The sequence below is a fragment of the Heterodontus francisci genome, chromosome 36, assembly GCF_036365525.1.
Source record: "Heterodontus francisci isolate sHetFra1 chromosome 36, sHetFra1.hap1, whole genome shotgun sequence".
Classification (NCBI taxonomy): Eukaryota; Metazoa; Chordata; class Chondrichthyes; order Heterodontiformes; family Heterodontidae; genus Heterodontus; species Heterodontus francisci.
Genome location: NC_090406.1, coordinates 24,209,674 through 24,236,961, shown reverse-complemented (window position 1 = coordinate 24,236,961; position 27,288 = coordinate 24,209,674). Strand labels below are relative to the sequence as shown.

At 40.9% G+C, this 27,288-nt stretch overlaps 1 protein-coding gene across 4 annotated transcripts in view; it reads right to left on the bottom strand.

Annotated features, from left to right (window-relative positions):
- Window positions 1–27,288, bottom strand: part of mbd3a (methyl-CpG binding domain protein 3a) — a 31,504-nt gene that overhangs the window by 3,089 nt on the left and 1,127 nt on the right. The window contains exons 2-6 of one of the 4 annotated variants that reach the window (XM_068016363.1): window positions 15,212–15,310; window positions 14,295–14,454; window positions 11,355–11,492; window positions 10,632–10,722; window positions 7,371–7,548 (exon numbers count right to left, since the gene is read on the bottom strand). In XM_068016363.1, the coding sequence (XP_067872464.1) occupies window positions 7,371–7,548; window positions 10,632–10,722; window positions 11,355–11,492; window positions 14,295–14,454; window positions 15,212–15,310 (666 nt within the window). The remainder of the gene's footprint in view (window positions 1–7,370; window positions 7,549–10,631; window positions 10,723–11,354; window positions 11,493–14,294; window positions 14,455–15,211; window positions 15,311–27,288) is intronic. The other 3 variants (XM_068016364.1, XM_068016366.1, XM_068016365.1) reach the window with 3 other exon arrangements.

Genomic DNA, 27,288 nt, shown 5'->3' with positions numbered 1-27,288 from the left:
CTACACAAGAATTTGAGGCACATAGGGAAGCAACAGCATAGATCCATTGGCCACCTTTTAACTAATATCTCTTCCAACTTTGCCTCATGAATTGCTCATTTCCGCCTCATCAATCATCTCTCATTTCCACTTCTGCCCATTTAATTGTCCCTCACTGAAGTCAGAAGATTGACAGCAATGAGCAATCAGGCAGAAGCAAAAAAGCTGTGCGGGGAGGGCAAACATTTCTATTCATTGCAGATGGCCCTAACAAGAACTTTGCATAGTTGACAATGTTTTAATTTGGAACTGAGACAAGTTAACATACAGCAGGTTTGCATACTGCGGGTCTGCGGCTGTTTGAATCAATGCCAGGAGAGATGTAAAGAGGCTTACTGTTGTAGTTACTTTTTTTTCCCCCTTTGAACAAAAGCAACCCCCAATTAACTGTTAATACAAATAAATCCATATGTTTCCCCTGTAGCTGAAATGGCTTTGACTGTTTCATCACCCCTCCTGCCAATATATAAACAACCCAGTCTTCAGAGAACGGACTAAAGTAGACATAGATTTTCACGGGTCTGTTTCAGTAAACGTCTTTTGCATTCTCTAGGCAGCTAGTCTCCTACGTGGGGTGAACACCTGAGACAAATGGGCTTAACTTGAAATTAACTCAGAACGCTCTACAACAGTAAATCTGTACTGGTGTAACTCCCAAAAGGGGAAGAAATCATGTTGTCGTCACTCATTAAGCAATAGTTAGGAGGGTTTAGATTGTAATAGCAACAAGGGTAGATAATTTTACTGCAGGTACATGGAAAGCAAAGCTTACTCACAAATCCTAAATTTAAAGATGTCCAAACATTACGTAGACACCAGAAGTTTGAATTTAAATGTCATTCATTTAAAGTTAACTGATCACTTTTAAGGTATAATTTAGAGATATCAAATATAGTTTAAGCTTTGCTTGCAACTGAATTAGATTGGATTTACAGTGTAAGCATTTTTACCACAATGTTTGATATATATGAATGGGAGATGGTAATCTGACAAATGACATGGACAACAGTGCCAAGAAAAGTTGGAACCCAGGTTTGTGTAACCTCTAACAGAAGGAATGGGAGGAATAAAAACAAATTGCTTGAAGGGATTGGTATCTACTGCAGGAAAAAGGGCGTAGAAATAAAAAGGGCAAAAATACAGATCTATTTCAATTGTTCATTGTGCTTTCTATGTGGAAGCATTTCTCAACACGGAAGGGAAAAAGCAAACAAAATGAACTTGCACATTACCTAGCAGGCTGACTAAACTAGTGACACCAATAAACTGATATGCAATAGGAAGACTTGCATTTATATGGCACCTTTCACAATCTCAGGACATCCCAAAGTGCTTTACAGGCAATGAAGTATTTCTGAAGTGTAGTCATGCGCACAGAAAGCTCCCACAAACTGTATTATGATAATGATCGGATAATCTGTTTTAGTAATGTTGATTGAGGTATAAATATTGGCCAGAACACTAGGGATAACTCCACTGCTCTTCTTTGAAATAGTGCCAAGGGAACTTTTACATCCACCTGAAAGAGTAGACAGGGCCTCTGTTTAATGTCTCATCCGAAAGATGGCATCCCTGACAGTGCAACACTCATGAAGACTGCTTTATAATGAGGATTGCTGAGACTGTGGAAGGTCAAAGTTACAAAAACATTTCTTGTATCTTGTATATTACTTATCTTGTGAATGTTACATGATTTATGTATTTAGAAGCAGAAAAAGTATTCCATGCAAAAAAAACTAGAATATTTACAGCACCCTTTTGAATACCCACAACTATACATCACAAATAGCTCACATTTGAAAATTAGCTACCATCAATTTCAGGTTTGAGAAATGGTGGAAATGAGAACATAGGTGGACTACGGGATAAATAATTGACAAGATCTAGCTTATAGAATAGGAATTGGTTTTGATAAAAATTAAAAACAAAACTTGAGTGGATAAATCATCTGTTGACATGTACCCTCAAGTGTTGAAAAAATTCAGAAGAGGTGGCTGAGGCTCTAGACACAATTTTAAAAAAGTGTTTAATCGCACAAATTTTACTAGGAACTGGAAAGTAGACAATGTAAAAATCTTGTCCAAAGGTGAGAATGATAAACCAGTTAATCTAATGTTGGTGGGGCATACTCTTTGAAGCCATAATTCAAGTTCATAAATTAAAGTACAAGTTCATGCAAATTAACATGTTTAAGGATGGAATGATTTGATTAAACAGATATAGGGAATGAAGATGTGTTTGGATTTTTAGATGGTATTTGACAAGGTACCTTATAAGCTTATTGAAAAATTTTCAGGTATATGGTCCAAGAGAAAATGTAACACCATGAATACAAAGTTGGTTGATGGACAGCAAAGAGTTGGATGTTACTCAGACGAGAGGAATTCATGGGGACACAAATCCAAAATTTGCTAACAGAATGTAAGAGGCTTGACAAACTAAGGATTGCAAGAAACTTCAGAAGACTGATTTGTGGAATGGGTAGACAGGCGTTAAATGCAATTTAACCTGGAAGAAAAATGAATGAGTATACACTCAATGAAGGCAGAAGAGTGTGAATGAACAGATAACTAGGCATTCAATTACTAAATCCTTAAAAAGTACAAAGTGCAGGAAGATAAAGTCATAAAAGTGTTGGCTGTTTATAAAAAAGATAAAGTACAAGAATAAAGTAATGATGAATTTTATATGATACACTGGATACTGTTAGAATTGAGCACTCCATTATAGAAAGTTGTCAAATTGTGACTGGAGAGCATAGATTCATCAGGATAACAGGTTCTATAATTATGAGGAAATTTGAGATATTGGGACTATTTCCTCTGTAGAACAGAAGAGGAATGGGAGGTTTGATAATGTTTTTATAATTATGAAGCGTTTTGGTAAGAGTGAATAGGGAAAGATTATTCTTTCTTATAGGGGTACCTAGTGATAAGGGTCATTTAATTTAAAATTGTCAGCAAGAATCCAAGCAGGGTGGTTGGGAGAAATTTCTTTACACAGTGGGCTATTGCTACAGGGAGTGGTTGAGACCATTGCTTCTTTTAAAGAGGAAACTGGATAAATATTGGAAACAAGGAAAGATACAAGGCTATGAAGAACAGTTTTGATTTGCACTCAAAGCCAAAGACACAAAGGATGGAATTTTACCAAAATAGACCCACTCACAGCGGTAGCAGTGGGCAACAGATCAAGAACCCATTTGTTTCATCAGCATGCTTTGCCGTGGCTCTTAAACTCAGCCACGGTATTAGCATCCCACTTCCGGGTTTCCTGACCAGAGTGCGGGTGTGATGACGACCCACACTCTGTCCAAGGAAGAATCTCTAGTTAAAGAAACCCTGGAAGGAGTCAAAATGGCTGAATCTTACATTACCTCCTGAGGCTTCAGCAATCACAGGAATGAAAAGGAGGCTTGGAAAGGCTTTCTCTGCTACTGGATCTGAGGGACTGAAGTGAAGTGCTATTTCCCGCAGACAGGAGAGGCCAGCCTCTCAAACCAAGCAGTCACTGTGGACCGAAGTGACCAAGGAAGTGAGCAGGAGGAGTATGTCCCCTCTTACCAGGATACAGTGTTGCAAGAAGTTAGAGAACCCTCAAGAGTGTAGGAAAGGTGAACAGCATAACAATTTCAGTTGCCAACTGCCATACTGACTTGCCAAACACTCTTCTGCAAAGAATTCCTTAGACTAACAGATTTTACAGCTCAACTCATTCCTCTCCCTCTCTCTCCAGGCATGTCTTCACATTTCCATCTGAACGGCCAACAGTCACCCTCATCTCACATCCATGCCTCAGTCGCCCTCCACAAATGTCATCATTGCATCCTCTCTGCAAAATCCATTTCTCTCACCATTTTCTGTGTTCTCTCTTTGCAGAAGAGCACACAGCTCTAGGGAGAGGCAGAGAACCAGGGCATGACCCTCCTGTGATAGCCACCTTGACAGCCACTAGCAAAGCATGCCCACCAGGTGTACAGTAAAGGTGGACTTGCTCCAGAAGGCTGCAGATATCAGCAATGAACTGCCGTAAAAGCCTCATGTGGCAATGGTGGTCAGAAATGTTGGAAAAGCTGATTCTCTGCATGTAAACCCTGAATTAGGGGTACTCCCTCCTTCAAGGGGGATCAGTGTCCATCCTCACTGTCCTGTGGAGTGGTATGTGGCTGAGAAGGTAGCTGGTGCTGCTCTTGCTCCTACTCAGATATCCAAGATAGAGCTGCATAAGCTGTGCCCATGCTGCAGTGAAAAGTGACAGCAGGGAAAATCAATTATTTTAATTTGTTTCATGGGATGTGGGTGTCACTGGCAAGGACAGCACTTATTGCCCATCCCTAACTGCCCTCGAGAAGATGGTGGTGAGCTGCCTTCGTGAACCTCTGCAATCCATCTGGTGCAGGTACACCCAAAATGCTGTTAGGGAGGGAGTTCTAGCAGCAGTGAAGGAACGGTGACATATTTCCAAGTCAGGATGGTGCGTGGCTTGGAGGGGAACTTGCAGGTGGTGCTGTTCTCTTGCATCTGCTGCCTTTGTCCTTCTAAAGGAAGAAGTCGTGAGTTTGAAAGGTGCTGTCAAAGGAAGCGTGGTGAGTTGCTACAGTGCATCTTGTATATGGTACACACTGCTGCCACTGTGCATCAGTGGTGGAGTCAGTGTCAGCAGACCAGTGGAAAGTTTTCCCTCTGATCTCCATTTACTTCAATTTGGCTATGGCTCCATGATGCCACACTTGGTCAAACAATGCCTTGATGTCAAGGGCAATCACCACATCTCAAGTTCAGTTCTTTTGTCCATGTTTGGACCAAGACTGTAATGAGGTCAGGAGCCAAGTGGCCCTGGCAGAACCCAAACTGAGCATCAGTGAGCAGTTTATTGTTGTTTAAGTGGCACTTGATAGTACTGTCGACGACACCCATCACTTTGCTGATGTTAGAGAGCAGATTGATGGGGTGGTAAATGGCTAGACTGAATTTGTCCTGCTTTTTGTGGACAGGACATACCCGGGCAATTTTCCACATTGTTGGGTAGATGCCAGTGTTGTAGCTGTACTGGAACAGCTTGGCAAGGGGTGCGGCTAGTTCTGCAACACACGTCTTCAGTACTACAGCCAGAATGTTGTCAGGATCCATAGCCTTTGCAGTATCCAGTGCCTTCAGCTGTTTCTTGATATCACGTGGACTGAATCGAATTGGCTGAAAACTGGCATCTGTGATGCTGGGGACCTCAGGAGGAAGCAGAGATGGATCATCACACAGCACTTCTGGCTGGAGATGGTCGCAAATGCTTCAGCCTTTTCTTCTGCACTGATGTGCTGGGCTTCTCCATCATTGAAGATGGGAATGTTTGTGAAGCCTCCACCTCTGGTTAGTTCTTTTAATTGTCTACTACCATTCACGACTGGATGTGGCAGGTCTGCAGAGCTTTGATCTGATCCGTTAGTTCTATGATCGTTTAGCTCTGTTTATTGCATGCTGCTTCCGCTGTTTGACACAAGTAGTTCTGTGTTCAAGGTGAAAATAACCCTAGAGGCTTCGAAATCTTGCTCTCTCAACAAGTGCTCTGAGCACAAGTCTTTCACATATAGGCAGCCCAGCAGCTATGCAGGCTTTCAAGCAGCCTGTGTTAAATTCACAATTAATTGACTATTTAAATATTGAAATTACTCACCTGACAGCTTCACAGGGGTTTCCTCCTTGCCTTGAAATGTGCCCCAGTTAAACTCGGAAGAAAGGATGATTGTGTTGGGTTCCCAACCCAATGCCACTTTTTGGAGCTTTAACTCCCATCCTGCATCCAAACCTGTCCCTCCCTTAGTTAAAATTTGGCACAAAGTCAAATGAGCCCCTTCTATGATAAAGTTATATGGGTCATTTAGAAGCGAGATGAGTTTCAATTGACTTTATAAATGCCAAAAGTTTATTGTAACTTGGTTTATAAATCAAAACTTTTATGACCTTTCAGCCATAGAATCTCAATGTAACATGACAAGAGTGGTGTTTAAGAGTAACTGGCATGCTGATTTTCTAGTCACTGAAAAACACTGCAACCCTAGTAAACCATACTTTCATTTGTCAGGTTCCAAGGAACTTAAAAGTCCCCCGTACAGGAAGAGGGAGAATACCTGAAGTATAGTCATTCAATTCTTTGGGAAACCTATTTATGACTTATGCAAAAGAAAGTGACATTATATTGATTTTTCTGTTATACAAGGAAACAGGAATTACACCAGAATGCCAGTTCACTTTGACCTGATGCTAAACTGAAACGGACTCACTTTTCATCTCTAACTCCCTCATCAAAAAACATATTGTACCCCCTGTGGAGATGGAAAGGTATGAGTGTGACGTGTGAAGATAATATTTCAAGAATGATGATCCTACAAGATAGGTAATCTCTTTCTTCATTGAAGCAAAAGCATATTGAAGTTGTAACATTCACTATGCTAGGAGGAGGAGATGGGGAGGGTGCAAAAGAGATGGCAAAGCCCCTAATGAAGAATTGTACAACTATCAGGACTGAACTTCCAAAGGCATTGCTGTGTTCTGCAATAAAACCTGAAAATTTTGGCAAGTGAGTGAGCAAAGCCCATGAATCAGTTTTGGAATGGGTAGAAAAATCTTCAATTTCCCCTACAAAGTAATGGCTGTATAGAAGGGACTCAACCATTCATTTAGTGTCCAAGGTCTTTGAAATCACAGAAAACAATCTTAAAAGTATTACGAGTCAGTATGTCACAAACATGACTAAATGGCAAGCTGCATTTAATCACTTCTGCAAGTCAAACCAATGCTAATAGTGCCTATACATGCAGGAAACAGGTTATCCTCCAATGATTCAAACACAAAAGTATGAAAAATTGATAGAAGAGTAGCACAAACCGAAATAGAATTTGATTTTATATCAATGTCAAATGCTGAAGATACTCCAGAGTCTGAAGGATCATGAAATAGGACCAACCAATTTAGACCACCAATACAAAAATGATTTTCATTTGTTGCTATCATCTCCGTTATTGGATGCCCTGTGGTAACTAACCAATGTATCTATCACTGAAGGCTTGACATCCTGCTCCGACAATTATCACCTTTCAATAAGCAGGAAGCCATAATGCCTTCAGGTTTAAATGTATTGGACGCCAAATGAAAGATTAAATCTCGCCTTCAGTGGAACCCTGTCTTTGGTCACTGCCAGAACAAAATGTCCAAGAAAAATTAATTTCCAAACTAACAGTAAATATTCAAATATAGCTGCAGTTCATAATACTTACAGGTTTTAATAGTATAACTGAGGTAATAGTTAGTTATCGAGCATAGGACAATTAGTATTCCTACCTGATGTCCTCATCGGTGACCATGAAAGCTTTACAGAGAGGCTGAGAGGTATTCAGCCATACACCAGGATTCTTTTCTACTGCTGCAGAGAGTTGCCCAGTGATAGGATTGGAACTAGTATGTAAAGCACTTGCTATAGCAGACAACAAAGTTTCATCTGTGCATCCTGGCCCCACACCTGCAAAAGAAAATATGCAGCAGAAACAATTTTCTCATGAACCAGACTTTTAATAAGTTATCCCTAAGTCCAATGGAATTTGCTTTTCTTAAGTAACTGATATTCCAGTTTAGATAACTTTAAAAAACAAAAGTTTTAGAAGACTGGTAGTTTCTTTAGATGATTAAATGGTTTACGAATCAATGCCTGAAGAGATCATTTATAACTCCCGAGTTCTTTTGTTAACAAAATGAAATTCTAATTGAATATTGAAAAACTGAGATACATTATATTTAGACTTTTAGAAAACATTTGGTAAGATTTCACATAGGTTACACAGGCTTAAGGCAGTGGGTAAAACATGGGAATGGAGAAGGAATTGTCTGAAGAGAAGTAATGGATGCTAGTTAGAGAAGCAATTGCTGGCATGGTAATGTGTACTGAGCAGCATGCCCCATGGATCAGTGCTGGAGTCGTTTCCAGTCCTAACCTGAATAAATGACCTGTATTCAGAAAAAGGTGGTTCTGGTTCAAACAAAGGGCAGTGAGTCTAATGAAGGAGGTAAGAAATTACAGAAAGGCAGACAATATACTGCAAGTGGGCAAAACTATGGCAGATGAAATTCAACAGATGTGCAAGTTCATACAAGTAGATGGGGAAAAAATGTGGGGGGGGGGAAAAAAAAAGAGGAAGGAACGCATTTAATCAGTGGTGTCAAACTAGGTATGGGAGAGATCAAGAGAACTGAGCGTGGTAACAGACTCAACTCTGACTTGTCTAGTCATTGCATAACTGCAATTAACAAAGCAAAACAGAAGCAATGAATGATACAGCCCAGAAGGACACCCTTCAGCCTATTGTGCCAGTCTCTCTTTGAAAGAGAATATAGAGTTGTAGATTTACTAGATCAACAACATACATTTATAGAGTACCTTTAATGTAGCAAAACATTTCAAGCATTTCACACGTGTAATTAAAATAAAACTAAGTGCTGGACCAAATAACAGTGATCGACAGATTGGTCAAAGAGGAGAGTTTTAAGCAGGGTCTTAGAGGAGTGGTGGAAAGCTTTAGGAAGCAAATTTGAGCACAAGGTCAAGACGGCAATGGACAAGCCTGCAAATGGAGTAAAGAGAATGAAGGACACACAAAAACCCATAGTTTAAGTAGTGGGTTGTGGCAGCAGGGGTTGGTGGGGGCAGGAAGGGGGAAGAAAGAGAGGTTATAAGCCCGAGGAAGGTTAGAAACAGGGCTTACAGGCCTTAGATTAGACACAGGGCAGGATGAGCCTACGGAAGGATTTGAACAGGAGGAAGAGAAATTTACATCTCAAGCATTGGAGGGACCAACGGTCAATGCAGGTCAACAAAGACAGGGTGATGGGTGAGCAGGACTTGGTGCAAGATGGGATGGGATACAAGAACACAAGAATTAGGGGCAGGAGTAGGCCATTCAACCCCTCGAGCCTGCTCTGCCATTCGATAAGATCATGGCTGATCAGATTGTGGCCACAACTCGACCAACAGCAGAGATTTGGATGAGCTGAAGTTTACATAGGATGGAAGATGAGAGGCTGTCCTGGACAGGCTATGTTACAGACTGAGAATTTAGCAGTCTTTGTGATGGAGGACATAGGGTCAGAAACTCAGCTCAGGATCGAATAGGTTACAAACTGTGTGGTTAAGGCTGAGTAAGATAGCCTGGGAGGCAGAGAGAGAAATGGTGGTAATGGAAACCAGACAGGACAGGATGTCAGCAAAGTAGTCACAAAAGAGGGAGTGGAGGGTCAAAAGTAGTAGTGCAGAGGTGGAGCTGCTGTCATCAGCACATATATGGAAGCTGACCCCATATCTGCAGATAATGTTACTGATGCTATAGCACTGGTAGAACCCTAATCAGAAAGATTAAAACAAAGGTAGTTGTGTGGTGTTGGTGGCGGCGGCAGCGACTTGGCCAATATTTACCCCTTAAATCAACATCACAACAGCAGATCATCTGGACATTACACTGTTGTTTGTGTGAGCGTGCTGTGAGCAAATTGACTGCTGCACTTCCGACATGGACCGCACTTCAAACATACTTTATTGGCTGTAAATTGCTTTGAGACGTCCAGTGGTTGTGAAAGGCACTATATAAATGCAATAGATTTAAAGAATAAAAACGAAAAATGCTGGAAATACTCAGCAGGTCTGGCAGCATCAGTGCAGAGAGAAACAGAGGTAACGTTTCAGGCCAATGACTCTTTCTGCATGTTGTCTTTTATTTCAGATTTTCAGCATCTGCATCATTTTGTTCCTGTAATACAATAAAGGACTTTTGGAGGAAAAGGAGGTTGGAGATGAGGCAATAGTTTGCAACGCTAGTTTTTTTGAGGAAGGAGGTGATAATGGTATTTTTGAAAGAGATGTTGGTACCCAAGGATAGTGAACCACTATTTTCAGTGAAGTTTAAAGCCATCATGCTCTGGTCAAGCCATACCTTTAACTCTTCCAATTCTGCTTACTGAGGCATAGGGGAATAAAAATACAGAAAAGCTGCCAAAATTTCCCAACACTAGGTTCAACCTGCTTGTTCGTTTAAGACTGACATATGGTTCATTGCTCAACTTCTTTGAGGACCAAGCTGGAGGGAAGACAGAGTTTAGCGAGGTCAGGTTGTTACTCTTTTCCAGTGCTCTCATTAGTGGGTGGTCAGGTCACGCAGGGATGCTGTGTTTTCTATCATCAGGTAGGAGGAGGAAACACGTCTGCGGGGTGATCTGTGCTACAAAGAGCAATTCTAAGTGGGCTGAATTGCAGTGGATTTGAGAGTAGGACAAGCTGCTAGAATCACCGGAGAGTGTGGGAAGAGAAAGGGTCTTAATGCTTGCTGGAAAGCTAAAATTTAGCTCAGAGCAGCTTGCTTGTTTTTCTAAGAATACAAATATGTAACAGGATAAACTTGAAAACTTATGACTCTACTCGATTTTAGAACATAAAACCAAAACAATTATTTTCAGATGGTTGTGCCCATAAGTCACAAACTGAACTAATTCTACAAAATTTTCAAAAATTTCCTCCTTGACCCCAAATAAGTAGGCAACGTAACTAAAATTTGTGCTCACCTTGTAGACCTTTAGGGAGATCCATAGTCTTGATGATTTCTTCAGCAATATCAAAAGCATTCAATCCAGTAAGTTTCTTCTCCCAGAATAACTAAAAAGTGTTAAGGAAAAAAAGTAAATATTTTATAAGTGTAAACTGGAAAAATCTGAATAGTTTTGTAATATTGCTACAGATAAATCTGTTTAAGGAACAATTTAATTAGAAACAGTAGGATTATCTTAAACTCAAGAGCCAATTAATTTGATCTGAATTTTGAATAGAAATTGCAAATAAAAATGAAAAGCATTCAAAAGCATGAGCACCCCACCCCACCGCCCATGACCTGCTTAGTCAGCAAATGTGGAACATGTGATAATACTAAACCATATAGATCATTTCTATCCAACATGCCTGCCGAAAAGCATGCTTGTGCAGAGGCTGGCTAAGGACAGAATTAAGCTCAGAAGCAATGTCCTGCTTTGTCAAATAACCTGCTAATACACACTAAATTTACCCATGGAGAACCCCAATATTGGCAAAGTGCCAGAACGTTGCTGATGCCATTATAACAGTACCTCTGCAAGCAGCAGTGCCTTCAGAAATGGGAGTGGGACGGGCAAAGAGAGGAAAAACAAATATAGATAACTAATTACATAGTTATAAAATTTGAGAGAAACAAAAGTTGGGGCAATAGTATATGAAATTTGCACCTATCTACAAGTACAACGCTAAACATTAGCTACCTGTCGTGGCTGTTCTACAGCTTTCTGTGGATCCATTTTTACTTTGTTGTTGGGGTGGTTGGTCACTTTAGTAACTGGTTGCTTGAAAATTGAAGCTGTCTGTCTAACAGGTAGTGAAGTGTTCAGATCTGGTTTGCCCTGTAAAAATCAATTAATTCTTGAGTATGGATAATATGTTTAAGCTGCAACTAACAACAACTTTAACATTTCAGACTGTGATACTAAACAAATTTCATCAGAATCCAGAGATTAGCTTTAAATTTTAAACTAGTCAGATTTAACATATAACATGTAGGAGATTAAAAACTGAGATATTATTATAATGCACAGTTCTTTACTAGCACAAAATTCACTGTTTTTCCAATATTAAATTACCAAACAATTCAGCACATATGGGGAGTTCAGCAGTTTTACTTTTTCCACAGAGATAATGATTTCTTGTTGAGTGCCCTAAAATTCAATGGTGTACAGCAAGATCCAATAATCTGCAAATGCCCTACTGATTTCAGTGGGGTCTCAAGTTAGTTTATCTATTTTCTCAATTGATCTGACAGTTTTCCTTTGCATTTTTTTTTTTATTTTTTACACTTCAGCCACCAATTCCAGCCCCTTCCTCCCCAAGTCCCCTCCACTGCAAAGTATGCATGTGCAGACTTCAACAAGAGAGAATCTAACCATCTCCCCCATGACATTCAATGGCATTACCATCGCTGAATCCCCCACTATCAACATCCTCGGGGCTACCATTGACCAGAAACTGAACTGGAGTAGCCATATAAATACCGTGGCTACAAGAGCAGGTCAGAGGCTAGGAATCCTGTGGCGAGTAACTCACCTCCTGATTCCCCAAAGCCTGTCCACCATCTACAAGGCACAAGTCAGGAGTATGATGGAATACTCTCCACTTGCCTGGATGGGTGCAGCTCCAACAACACTCAAGAAGCTAGTCACCATCCAGGACAAAGCAGCCCACTTGATTGGCACCCCATCTACAAACATTCACTCCCTCCACCACCTACGTGCAGTGGCAGCAGTGTGTACCATCTACAAGATGCACTGCACCAAGGCTCCTTAGACAGCACCTTCCAAACCTGCGACCTCTACCAACTAGAAGGACAAGGGCAGCAAATGCATGGGATCACCACCTGCAAGTTCCCCTCCAAGTCACACACCATCCTGACTTGGAACTATATCGCTGTTCCTTCACTGTCGCTGGGTCAAAATCCTGGAACTCCCTTCCTAACAGCACTGTGAGTATACCTACCCCACATGGACTGCAGCGGTTCAAGAAGGCAGCTCACCACCACCTTCCCAAGGGCAATTAGGGATGGGCAATAAATGCTGGCCTGGCCAGCGACGCCCACATCCCATGAATGAATTTTAAAAAAACAGCATCATGCTCAGATATGACACCCTCCATCTTCAAATGCCTCCTGACAGCCATCACCATCATATTGGAGCAATGGTCACAGTCTTGTCAGCAAGGGAGAAAATTAAGAAAAGGGCAAAAGGAGTCACCATCCTCTAAGATGGTGGTCTCCAGCTAAAGATACAGTACTTTCTGGTCAGTTTTGATCCCACAACTCCTCAAACAGGTTGTGAACAGCATTTACTCATTTAATCCTTGTGAGCTATGTGTACTTTGAGTGGTGTCTTACAGGAGTATCAATTGAAATATTCTGTTACACAAACCACTCAAATGTTCTATAAATTTGCAGCAAGTATTGAATATTACACAACCAGCTGCTGAAATGAACTATTTAATGGAGGTGCATTTGCAAACCTAACCTCATTCAAGATAGATGTGTTGTCAAATATGCAATGTTACACTTATCGCTTCCTGTAACTTTTCCTCTGCCATCACTCGTGTTGGGACCTGTGTTGCCATTGTAGTTATCCTGCACCAATCTGAAATGGACATCACCTCCTGTTGCCCAACTTCAACAAGCAGTTAGGACAGCATACAATTGAAGTGTTTAAGTTACCAGGCTCAACATCAAAAAACCCTCCACATCTTTCAAGTATGACTACTATTTTTGTGTACACGGTTGGTTTTAGATTTGCAAATATAGTTTTCAAGTATTTCTTCAACAAAATGAAGATGCTGATCTACTTTTAATAATGGGTTATCCTCTGTGATGACAGGTAACACCTTCTAATGTTCAGTCCAACTAATTATTTCAGTACTACAAGTTAAATTTCTTTTGGAATTCTAACATTACAGCTAGACAGCTAAAGTAACCAAATAGGCAATTGGTAACAAGATAAGGAGCAACAGATGATCCTTGCTGGCCAGGATGATGCAGCAATAAATGGGCCATTTTGGTTGAGGGAAATTAAACACAGAAGCGCTGATTCAGGAGTATTGTTCACCGAGGACAGAATAAGTGCTAATGTGAAAATGAAATCATTATCTTATGTAAAAGTCATTGCATGCTGATATTTCTAGTTTCCCCAAGCATTTCCACCAGTGACAACAGATTACACACGATTGAAGATATCCGATTTTCAAAAATGGCAAGTTGCCAATCTTGACCATACCAAGCGATGGCCGGGAGGTTCACCAAAAAGGAGGAAGCAAATATATTCCATATCTCAGCCTATTTTCACACACCTTCAAGCCCCTGGTTATACAGTTAGCATCAGTAGAGGCCTGCAAGCAGATCTCCAAGGCTTTCATTGGCATATCAAGCTCAAATAAGCGAAACCACTCGAGTTTACAGATGTTTCACTTACTCTGCTCTGAAGAGCATGCGTACCATTACTTGGGCTTGGACAGACATAAAAAGATGGAATCTATTTTGCTTTCAATCTTAGATATATAAAAGCCAATTGAGTTGATAGAAATCATTATCGGGGATTAACATAAGGGCACACGGATCATTCTTCAAATCACTGTGAAATACAATAAACTGGTGAAAATGTTGAAATCTCAAATACCTTGACCTGGTTGGCAGAGTCGAAGCGCAGCCTCTGTCTGTTTTTGTTCAATTTGCTGATCAGCATTTTCCCCGTTCGGAAATCAAAACTGCTCAGATCCATTGAATTTCCCAGGTACCGCGCAAGCTGTGGCTTGCTTCTGAACTTCTTTCCACTTGGGCTAAAGTGATGCAAACAAAAAAAAAGTGCTTCTTATTGCATTATATAAAAAGGTACTGCAACAATTGTTTAGAAACTTAATTTTCAAAACATGGCATATACATAAGAGAAGGAACTGTAGACAAGCTACAGAAACCATCATTCTACACGGTTAGAAATCAACTAAACAGAAATCTAGTATGAAAGCCACTTGCTGATCTGATGTTATATTTTTATCTACTTTTCAGTTTTAAGTTAGGGGATCAGTCATGACAATTCGAGAAAACATGTAAAATCCACCCTAGTGGACATCACTAACAATGAACCTTTCTGCATGGCACAGAGCACATTTTGGAATACTCAACTTTCCACATAACAAGATGCTGATCACAGCCATGCAAAGTAATGGCCAGGAGCTTCACCAAAGGGAAGGGAAGAAAGAAAAAAAATAGTGCCATTTATCAGGCTACTCTCATACACCTCCAAGCAGCTGCTTATACAGCAGCATTGACAGAGGCCTGGAAGCAGAATACCACAACATTTTCTCAGCCGGAAAGGTGAATTTTGCAGGGAGACGAGGGAAAAATAATAATAAAGATGAAAAATCGAGGAGATTAAATTTGTAACAACATTAACAGTCCCAGAAACTCTAGAACTTCTACAGTGTTAGTCGTTTGGACCCATGTTCCCCACATACCAATCTCCTGATCTCAATCACGCTAGAGAAGGAGAAGGTGTCACACGCTTCCCCATGGGGAAGAAAAAGGACTCTCACGCACCTCCTAGTGGACAGCTCAAGAGCTACATTGGCAGAGGCCTGGTAGCAGATCACCTGCCTCTCTTCTTGGCCAGGGAATGGTGCGTGATGGACAGGCAACCTAAACAAGAGGGGAGAAACACAATTTAAAATAGGGGATGGAAATGGAACATAATTAAGCATTTTGAATTCTTCCCACCCCATCATCTTCAGAGATAACTCCAGAACTTCAGAATGATAGCACTTTAGACAGCAAGGGATTGGTCTAACAGTAATTTAATAACAAAGATTAATAAACATGTATATTCGAATGATGCTTTTTCTGGAACTATTACTTTCAACCATCAGCCTAAGTATATTTAAGATCTGTACTGATCATAGGTCCTGTAAGGAGCATTTGGGCTTCCTACTCACCAGAAATTTAAAATCTCAACATGAGGCCTGGTTATGTACATCAAAGAGATATGACCTGGAATTTGCAACCATACACTACCATTGTCTACCACTGTCTCTCAGAGAGTCTCCCAATGCTGAATATTACTTACCGTGGAAGACCTGACAAAATGGGGAAGGAATCTTCTAGTGGAATAAATTAGTCATTACGAACTAGGAGTAGGCCACTCGGCCCTTCGAGCCTGCTCCGCCATTCAATAAGTTCATGGCTGAACTGATCACTCCACATTTCCACCTACCCCCGATAACTTTCTACCCCCTTGCTGATCAAGAATCTATCTACCTCTGCCATAGAAATATTCAAAGACTCTGCTCCCAACGCTTTTTGAGGAAGAGAACTCCAAAGACTCGCGACCCTCAGAGAAAAAATTTCTCATCTCTGTCTTAAATGGGCGACCCCTCGTTTTTAAACAGTGATCCCTAGTTCTAGATTCTCTCACAAAGGGAAACATCCTTTCCACATCCATCCGGTCAAGACCCCTCAGGATCTTATATGTTTCGCCTCTTACTCTTCTAAATTCCAGCAGATACAAGCCTAGCCTGTCCAATCTTTCATTGAAAGACAGCCCGCCCATTCCAGGTATTAGTCTGGTAAACCTTCTCCGTACTGCCTCCAACGCATTTACATCCTTCCTTAAATAAGGAGACCAGTACTGTACACAGTATTCCAAATGTGGCCTCACTAATGCCCCGTATAGCTGAAGCATAACTTCCCTGCTTCTGTATTCAATTCCCCTCGTGATAAACAATACCATTCTATTAGTTTTCCTAATTACGTGCTGTACCTGCAAACTAACCTTTTGCAATTCATGCACTAGGACACCCAGATCCCTCTGCAATCTCTCACCACTTAGATATGAGTTTTTATTCTTCCTGCCAAAGTGAACAATTTCCCACATTATACTCCATTTGCAAGGTCTTTGTCCACTCACTTAACCTATCAATATCCCTTTGTAGCCCCCTCATATCCTCTTCACAAGTTAGTTTCCTACCTATCTTTGTGTCATCAGCAAATTTAGCAACCATACCTTCGGTCCCTTCATCGAAGTCATTTATGTAAAAATTGTAAAAGGTTGAGGCCCCAGCACAGATCCCTGTGGCACACCACTTGTTACATTTTGCCAACGAGAAAATGATCGATTTATGCCTACTCTCTGTTGCCTTTTAGCTAGCCAATCTTCTATCCATGCCAATATGTTACCCCCTACACCATGAGCTTTTATTTTCTGCAATAACCTTTGATGTGGTACCTTATCAAATGCCTTCTGGAAGTCTAAGTACAATACATCCACCAGTTCGCCTTTATCCACAGCATATGTAACTCCCTCAAAGAACTCCAATAAATCGGTTAAAAATGATTTCCCTTTCACAAGAGCATGTTGACTCTGCCTGATTACCTTGAATTTTTCTAAATGCCCTGCTATAACATTATTTATAATAGCTTCTAACATTTTCCCTAAGACAGATGTTAAGCTAACTGGCCTGTAGTTTCCTGCTTTCTGATTCCTTCCCTTCTTGAATAAAGGAGTTACATTCGCTATTTTCCAATCTAACGGAACCTTCCCCGAATTTAGGAACTTTTGGAAAATTAAAACTAATACAACACCCTAGGATGAAGTCCATCAGGACCCAGGGACTTGTCAGCCCACAACTCCAACAATTTGTTCAGTACCACTTCCCTGGCGATTGTAATTTTCTTGCGTTCCTCCCTCCCTTCCATTTCTTGACTTACACCCAATACTGGAATGTTACTTGTATCCTCAATAGTGAAGACCGATGCAAAATATCAGTTCAATTCATCTGCCATCTCATTATCCATTAATTCCCTAGACTCACTTTCTATAGGACCATGCTCACTTTGTTAACTCTTTTTTCTTTTTAAAAAAAAATAGAAACTCTTAATATCTGTCTTTATATTTCTAGCTAGCTTTCTCTCATACTCTAATTTTACCTTCCTTATCAATCTTTTAGTCATTCTTTCCTGTTTTTATATTCTGTCCAATCTTCTGACCTGCCTCCCATCTTTGTACAACTATAGGCTTTTTCTTTAAGTTTGATAATATCTTTAACTGTTTTAGTTAAATCACGGATGGCAGGTCCTCCCCCCTTGGAATTTTTCTCTCATTGAAATGTATCGATTCTGTGTATTCTGAAATATCCCCTTAAATGTCTGCCACTGCATCTCTATTGACCTATCCCTTAACCTGATTTGCCAGTTCACTTTAGCTAGCTCTGCTTTCATGCCCTTATTTAAGTTTAAAATACTAGTCTTGGACCCACTCTTCTCTCCCTCAAACCGAATGCAAAATTCAATCATATTATGATTGCTGCTACCTAGTGGTGCCTTAACTATGAGGCCATTAATTAATCCTATCTCGTTGCACAATATCAGGTCTAGTATAGCCTGCTCTCTGGTTGACTCCAGAACATATTGTTCCAAGAAATTATCCTGAGAACATTCAATGTACTCTTCATCTAGGCTACCTCTGCCCATCTGATTTTTCCAGTCTATATGTAGGTTAAAATCCCCCATATATATCGCTGTACCTTTCTGAAAAGCTGCCATTGTTTCTTCCTTTTTACCCCATCTTAGTGTGGTTAATGTTAGGTGGCCTGTACACCACTCCAACAAGTGACTTCTTGCCTTTATGATTTCTCATCTCTACCCAAACTGCTTCTACATCCTGGTCTCCTGAACTTAGGTCATCCCTCTCTATTGCGCTAATACCATTAATTAACAAAGCTACCCCTCCACCTTTTCCTAGCTTCCTGTCCTTTCTAAACGCCATCTGCCCTTCAATAGTCAGGTCCCAATCTATGTCGCCCTGCAGCCATGTCTCTGTAATGGCTATCAGATCGTATTTATTTGTTTCTATTTGCGCTCTCAGTTCATCTGTTTTGTTGCGAATGCTACATGCATTCAGATACAGAGCCTTTAGTTTTGTCCTATTATTTTTGTAACAGACATTTTTAATAAAAAAATCAAGTTTTCAATTTCACACCAAGAAACTGAGAACAAACTGCCAAATTTCCCAATTTAGTCAATTGCCAAAACCTTACAATTCAATCATGAATTCTCATTTACAAACATCAAGCATCAATGACAGAGCATACTGACTGCTGGGGCTGGCAATGATGGCAACTACCAATAAAAGCAAAACTGACTTAACAGAATAAAGGCTCCCCCTCCCAACCTCCATAATAAATTATAAAACAGACCAGTGAATCTCCTATGGCATTGTTCAGTGAACCAAAGAATATGCTGTTTGGGGACAATTGGGTATTAGACTTGAGGTCCAATTGTATTCAGCAATTTACCTTTTTAGGACTGAATTTCACAATACTATGACAACTGTAAATCAAGTCTTAATTGTTATATGCTCCTTGCATTCAATTTCTAATCGTACACCTTTTTCAAATTCCAGGATCTTTAGCATGACTATAACTAACCAACTGGAAAGAAACTACTCGCTTACTTGCTGTTTAGCAACCCTGGGGGTAATTTGGGGGGTGTCCCAGAACTTAGTTAAACAGGGAAAAAGGCTCTGAGAATTTGTTGTACCAGACGGGAAAGGAGCTTTTAGGATTTGCAACAACACAAATTTAAGGTCCTGGAGTTTTTAAAAGCACTTAGATTGAACTGCATTAGAAGAGAGTCTTGCAGTTCAGTAGCACCATGAAAGAGGAATCCGGAATTTGGCAGAAAATATAGGTATAATAGCACAGTGGTGGAGGGAGAGATAGTAAGTTTTTGAAGCGATCTCCCCAGAGATAATAAACTGGTTCTTGGAAAATAGTTCTTTCAGACACAGTTGATAAACACCTCTAATGTATATATAAATAGCAAAAAATACCCAAATACATAAGTTACTATGGGTTAACTTTTACCCTCGGAGGGGAGCTGTCCACCGACCCGAAAAGGCAGTGGCGATCCCACCTCCACTGGGCCTGGGGATCCAGTCTGGATTTTACAATCCCCAGGCCCTTAATTGGTCTGAGGTGGGACTTCCACCTCATTGAGACAGGAAATCCTGCCTAATGGAGCTGCCAGCCAATAAGCGGGCCAGCAGCTCTTAGTCCCAGCAGCGCCACTGGGAGCGGTGGCCACTGCTGGGACTGCAACCCAACTTCACGAAGAGGAGGGAGGGCGGCCCAGGAAAAGGCAAGTTTCCGGGGACTCACCGGGGGTGATTTGTTGGGTCCCATGATGCAAGGATAGTTTTGGGGGGAGGGGGGGGGGGGGGGAGGGGCGAGGGACATGCTGGACGTTGGAGGTGGTTGGGGCATCAGGGGCAGCCCTCCATTGGGCACAGGGTGCCTGACCAGGAGGGCCCCCTCCCAGGCCGTCAGAGAGCTGCCTGCTTGTGTCAGGCGGCTTTTTCCAGAGCTGGGCCACCTGACCGTACAAGGGTAAAATCCCTGTTGCGGCAGGCAAAGGTCACTTAAAGGTCTTGATTGGCCTGGGGCTGCCTCGTGTAAAATGGCAGCTGAGGCGGGAGCGGGTCGGGAAGAGCATCCCACTCCATTGTACACCCCTCCCACACCACCATCCTGCTCTTTGGGGGAGACGTAGAATTCCAGCCTGTTAAAAGCACTATATAAATACACACTGCTGTGTCAATAATTGGCTCACAAATTATTCAATAAGTTATATTTTGCTACTTGTCTGTGCACGCCCTGGGAAGAAATGAAAAACTTCTTTTGAGGGGTTGTGGTTTCTCACAATCTCCCACTTCCCTGCGCCCCTCCGACCCCTCTCGGGGAATGCTAAATGAGGGCATGCAACCACAAACTTTGTTATAGGCAAGTTTAATTATATTATTGTGAAATGTAATTTTAATGTCTTATATTAGAAACTGTTTTGAAACTTAAATATTTCTGTGTGTAATGAAAAATGCAAGATAGAAAATGTTCAAAATCAGCTTCAGCAGTCTGATGAGGAAAATGTACTACTAAAATCAAAACAAACTGAACCTTAGTTCAAATTTATTCCTGTTTTACAAATGTGAAGTTTGAGCACGTTAGCCAAGTATGATGTCAGAATATAATATAGAACACGTGTACAATCATTTCAAATATATGGAATCTAATTTTAAAAAGAGTGATCGTACTTACCACAAACTTACTTTTTTCCAATTACAATTAAAACAAGGCTGAAGTAATCAAAATGTAATAAAAACAAGAAATGCTGGAAATACTCAGCAGGTCTGGCAGCATCTGTGCAGACAGAAGCAGAGTTAACGTTTCAGGTCAGAGACCCTTCATCAGAACTGACAAATATTAGAAATGTAAAAGGTTTTAAGAAAGTAAAGCAGGGGTGGGGCAAAAGATAACAAAGGTGAAGGTGTGATAGGACAGGGTCACAAAGAACAACTGACCAGAAGGTCATGGAACAAAGGCAAACAGTAGTTAATGGTGTGCTGAAAGACAAAGCGTTAGTACAGAGAGGGTGTGAATGACTGTAAAGCACAGAGCACTCCAAGCACAAACATAAAAAAACCAAAACAGTGGGTAAGCACAGTGGAAACAAACTAAAAAACCTAAAATAAAATAACCAAATAAAAAAGGAAAAAGAATAACTAAGCATAAAAAGGGGGATCAGTCCTGCTCTGAATTTATTGAACTCAAATGTTCAGTCCGACAGGCAGTCGTGTGCCTAATGGGTAAATGAGGTGCCATTCCTTGAGCTTGCACTGATGTTCACTGGAACACTGCAGCAATCCCAGGACACAGATGTGAGCAGGGGGGCGTGTTGAAATGGCCAGCAACCGAAAGCTCGGGGTCATGCTTACAGACTGAGCAGAGGTTTCCGCAAAGTGGTCACCCAATCAGCATTTGGTCTCCCCAATGTAGAGGAGACCACATTGTGAGCAGCGAATACAGTATACTAAATTGAAAGAAGTACAAGTAAATCGCTGCTTCACCTGAAAGGAGCGTTTGGGGTCTTGGATAGTGAGGAGAGATGAGGTATCACACCTCCTGTGACTGCAGGGGCAGGTGCTGTGGGAAGGGGATGAGGTGGTGGGGATAATGGAGGAGTGGACGAGGGTGTCACGGAGGGAATGATCCCTTCAGAATGCTGACAGGGGAAGGGAGGGGGAAGATGTGTTTGGCAGCGGCATCACGCCAGATGTGGCGGAGGATAATCCTTTGGATCTGGAGGCTGGTGGGGTGGAAAGTGAGGACAAGGGGAACCCTGTCGCGTTTCTGGGAGGGAGGGGAAGGGGTGAGGATAGAGGTGCGGGAAATGGGCCGGACATGGTTGAGGGCCCTGTCAACCAGAGTGGGGGGGGGGGGGGGGGGGGAATCCTTGGTTGAGGAAAAAGGAAGACATACTGGAAGCACTGTCGTGGAAGGTAGCATCATCAGAGCGGATGCATCGAAGACGGAGAAATTGGCAGAATGGAATCCTTACAGGAGGCAGGGTGAGACGTGTAGTCGAGGTAGCTGTGGGAGTCGGTGGGCTTATAATGAATATTCGTAGACAGCCTACCCACAGAAATGGAGACAGAGAAGTCAAGGAAGGGAAGTGTCGGAGATGGACCATGTGAAGGTGAGAGAAGGGTGGAAATTAGAAGCAAAGTTAATAAAGTTTTTAGTTCCGAGTGGGAGCAGGAAATGGCACCGATACAATCATAAATGTACCGGAAAGAGTGTTGGGGGAGGGGGCCTGAGTAGGACTGGAACAAGGAATGTTCAACATATCCCACAAAAAGACTGGCATAATTAGGACCCATGTGGGTAGCCAAAGCAACATCTTTTACTTGGAGGAAGTGAGTGGAGTTGAAGGAGAAGTTGTTCAATGTGAGATCAAGTTCAGCCAGGCGAAGGAGGGTGGTGGTGGATGGGGACTGGTTGGGCTTCTGTTCAAGGAAGAAGCAGAGATCCCTCAAACTGTCCTGGTGGGGGATGGAGGTGTAGAGAGATTGGACACTCACAGTGAAGAGGCTGCGGTTAGAACCAGGAAACTGGAAATTGTCAAAATGACTTCGGGTGTCAGAAGAGTCACGGATGTAGGTGGGAAGAGACTGGACCAGGGAAGAAATAATTTCAGTGGGGCAGGAACAGAATGAAACAATGGGTCTGCCGGGACAGTCCTGTTTGTGGATTTTGGGAAGGAGGTAGAAGCGGGCTGTCCGGGGTTGCGGGACTATGAGGTTGGAAGCTATAGAGGGAAGATCTCCAGAGGAGATGAGATCAGTGACAGTTCTGTGTTCAAAATATAATGATTGTTTATCATAGACCAGCCACACCAAATGGTACAGTTGGTGGCTGCCATACAACCACTTTCAGAAAAAATATACCAATTCTGCATTATTGGGGAGAAAAATGGTCAAACTACAAATTTTGTCAGCTGAACATCAATGCTACATTTAGGCTACTTCAGCAAATTTTATAAGGTATAGCAGGGTTTACATAGGGAGACTTGAGTAGAGAAGGTAGGAATCACTTCACTAGAAATAGGATAATCAGGATTATAATGGACAAGCAGAAAAAAGTTTAAGAAATTATATTAATTTTCCATTTACAGTTCTTACAATGAAACCTTTGGACTGTGCTGTTGAATGCACAAGTATTTGTAATGTTGATGCTGCAGATAATCACACCCTTCAATATCTAATGAAGGCCACTTAGTAGCATTTACCTCAGTCAGGTGGTTTAATTTTCAAGCCCCTGTATATAACCTAGGCTGCTATTTCTATGTAATATTGAGTGAATGGTGAACTGTCAGCTGTACCATCCTTCAGATTGAATTCATTGTTAAACGGAGGAATATATGCCTGTTTAGGTGGATGTACCATTACACTTTATATGGGAGAAAGCTCTCCAATGCTTGGTCAATGTTAATTCTTCAGCCAACACTACCAAAACAGATTGACCGTGTCATTCATTTCACTGCGGTTTGAAGGATCTTACTCCACGCAAATTGGCTGCTGTCTTTAGCTTACAAAAATGTGACTGTACTTCAAAAGCAATTAATTGCAAAAATAAGTCATTAAGGTATTCTTCCACAAGATGATTCCATAGTCAAGTTTAGACGAGAACTATTTTGTTAATGATCATTCCCACATTGCATTGGATAAGCAAGTAAGACAGTAAATATGGAACATGCCACATAAGGAAGCATTTTGAAGTTATTAGCGGACAAAATGGTTTTAGGATATGATTAATAATCATATCCAACATAAAAGCACAGCGCTGTCCAATGGTTATCAAGGTAAACTTTTTGATTGTCAAGATTCAGGAAAATGAAATGTATGGTCAAAATCTAATTCTGAAAATCTAACATACACAATTATTGCATTGTTATTTCTAATTCTGAAAATCTAACATACACAAGTAGTTAAATCATTATTGCATTCAGTTATTTCAAGGTTAAATGAAGGGCATGTGTATACAAATTGCTCCAAAGATTAGGTTCTATCTTAATATGATGGGTGATAGTTTTTCTTAGAATTGTGCACTATAGGGAAATACACCAAATTGGAAATGCCCTGAGCTTGACATGATACAAAACACAAAAAAAGTGTCTTGAAGAGAACAGACAATTCTTCTCAAAGTGGCTATGCAGTTGTTTTGACAGTCAGAGGTTCCAATCTGTCAACTGAGCAAACATTCCAGCAGGTGTCAATGCAAATGGCAGGCAACAATCCTGGCTACTGCCTCTTCAGTAGCGACTTCATAAAGTACTTAAAAAAAAGTTGGATCTGCCAATTCAAGAGTAGCTTGGGTTGCAGATAAATGACAATCAGCATGTTGTGCTACACATGGCAAACTTACTTAAATCTGTTACAAATGCAGCTTGTGTCTCATAAAAACAAACTTTTGCTCAGTTATCACCAAGCAAGCGATTACACAAGCAAATATTTCCTTGACTTGTGCAACAAGTATATGATCACCAGTTGAAATGTTTTCAACTCAGTATCCTAGAAGAGAAGGTTTCATAAATGTTCAAATACAAATGTAAATCTTGTGCTCTGAAAATTTGGCAGTGCTCCCTAAAGCAACAGCAGTAGACTGCTCTTAGTAACACTGGGACAAAATTATATAGTTGCTACATGAAAATATCTACTCCTTTTTTGGGGGTGCTTATTGTTTAGTTAATCCCCATTACGGAGATCTATTGTGTGCTCAGTGATCAAATAAATCAATGGTTTCATAAGCAAACATACAAACAATCAAATATCACCACTTAAAAAATGCAAAATTTCATAGAAACCTTCTGATTGTATAGCCATTGTAATGTACACAGACTTAGTCACTTTCAACATTTGCTATACGGAGACATCTGCTTGATTTCTTTTGATGGTGTGCAAGATTTGTGGAAAGCACTATCATGAATTTTCAGTTTTCCCACACAGTTTCTGAAAGCTGTATATTGCTGTCAATGGTGCAATACAAAACTGGCTTGATGGACTCAGTTTATCATATGACCCAAGCTCATTTTATATAGTGTGTACATCTACTGTGGCAATAGAAGGTACAGCTTCTGAACTTTCCATTCAGGACTGCAGAGAAAGCTTTTCAAATTAATATTCTACAATTTTATATTACTTACATGGAGGTGAATCTCGCATCATTAGATTATTTGACCCTTTTCAGACCAAAGGCAGATTTTATACTTTTCAATTCTAAACCTTACATTCAGTTGGCAATTTTCTGTTTATATATTTTTTTTAAAGTCTGCCGGATTTAGGAATAAGTTGACAAGCCTTTTCAATTCAGATTGAAAGCACAAGATAGATGTATCACAGCTTAGGGCACTGTTGCACAACCTCCTGGATTTTTGGGATGGGGGCTAAATAAATCCTGCTGTAACATAGCTGTCCCATCCCCAGCAGCACATTACACAAGCTGCAAACAAAAGAAACTGTCCCAAAAAGATGAGTTTCTCTGAACCTACTGGCAGTATACTGGGTTAAGCCATCATCTCAATTACGCAGATTATCATGACTACTTATTTGTTTGTACAAAATGCAGGAGTGGCAACATTTTGGTACATCTGACATAGCTTAAGATAACACAAATTAAGAATGAGAGTAGGGCTATAATTGCTTGCCTTGGAGTACAATGAAGGTTCACTAGACCTCTTCCTTGGATGTGGGGACTGTCCTTTGAGGAGTGACTGAGTAAATCAGGCCTATATTTCCTAGAGTTTAGAAGAATGAGTGATCGCATTGAAACATAAAATTCTCAAGTGGCTTGGCAGGGTAGATGCTGGGAGGATGTTCCCTCTGGCTGGGGAGTCTAGAACTAAAGGTCACAGCTCAAAATAAGGGGTTGACCATTTAGGGCTGAGATGAGGAGAAACTTCTTCGAACGGTTATGAAGCTTTAGAATTCTCTACCACAGCAAGCTGTGGATGCTCAGTCGTTGAGTACATTCAAGACAGATCGACAGATTTTTGGATACGAAGGGAATTAAGCGAAAAGGGGGTAGTGCGGGAAGGTGTAGCTGAAGTAAAATATCAGTCATGATCTCACTGAATAGCAGAACAGGCTTGAGGGCCCACTGACTTACCACTGCTCCTATTTTTTATGTACTTATACATTTCAATTTATATGAACAATTAGGTTTGTGATTTCAATTTGCATTGTGTGGCAGCAAAAAAAAGTAACCATCTTGGACTTATCACTATTTTTACAGGAATAGTGTACTTCTATTTTCATATTCATTTCTACTAGGGAGTCTTTTCCCCACAGATATACTGAGAATCCTGTACATACATCCTCAACTGAGCCATTCCATTTAAACCTTACATTTCTTGTGCAGGTACAGTGACAAATGTAACTAAGCCTACTGCACCGATGCTTCAAGATACACTAGGAAGTACAGTCCTACTGCACTGTAGGCAGAAGCACAGAGCCATGACACTTTCAGTGGGCAGAGATACATGGCACTAGTCATGGATGTTCCCAGGATGGATGCAATTTTAATAGAAAAATTAGTTGACCATAGTTTGTGCAATTTAGGTTGTAAACCAAATTAATTTTTTTCCAATAAGTGACAACTCAATTTCTTTAAAAAAATGAAATCCCAGTAAAAACTGCTGGGCTTGCCAACTAAATTGCTACTAGTAACATGCTTCCCTCATATCTCCATTTGCTTTCCCATCCTGCCACTCCTGAAGACAGTGACTGAAGAACAAAGGCATTTCTTTAACTGTAAATAACCACTGCAGTCCATCCAGCCAGTCCCAAAGGAATTACTCTGGAGCATAATTCCACTGGGATCACCTTTTGTATGGCAAGATACAACACTCATGTCATGCATTAATATTTGAAAGATCTTTGCTGTCTTAGCTAGCACAGCAGTAGGGTCAAATTCAATTAACTTCAGATCTCTGAGGGGGCAGGAATAGGAAAATAAGACTAAGATTTCCTTTCCTGGTTGCTATCCAGCAACTGTGGGAGGATATCATGTGAGGGCTTGGGTCTGATACTTCTTCATGATCAGTCTACTAACATTCACTGTCTATACTCACACATCAACAGCAGCCACCTGGACAAAGTACTCAGCTGCCTGTGGATCTGCAAATCGTAGTCTTGAAGGGTCTGCTCTATATCATAAGTAGGGAAGTCTGCAAAGCACCATGACCATCAGGAAATACTACACAACTTTAAAAAAAAATCTGCAATTTGTAGT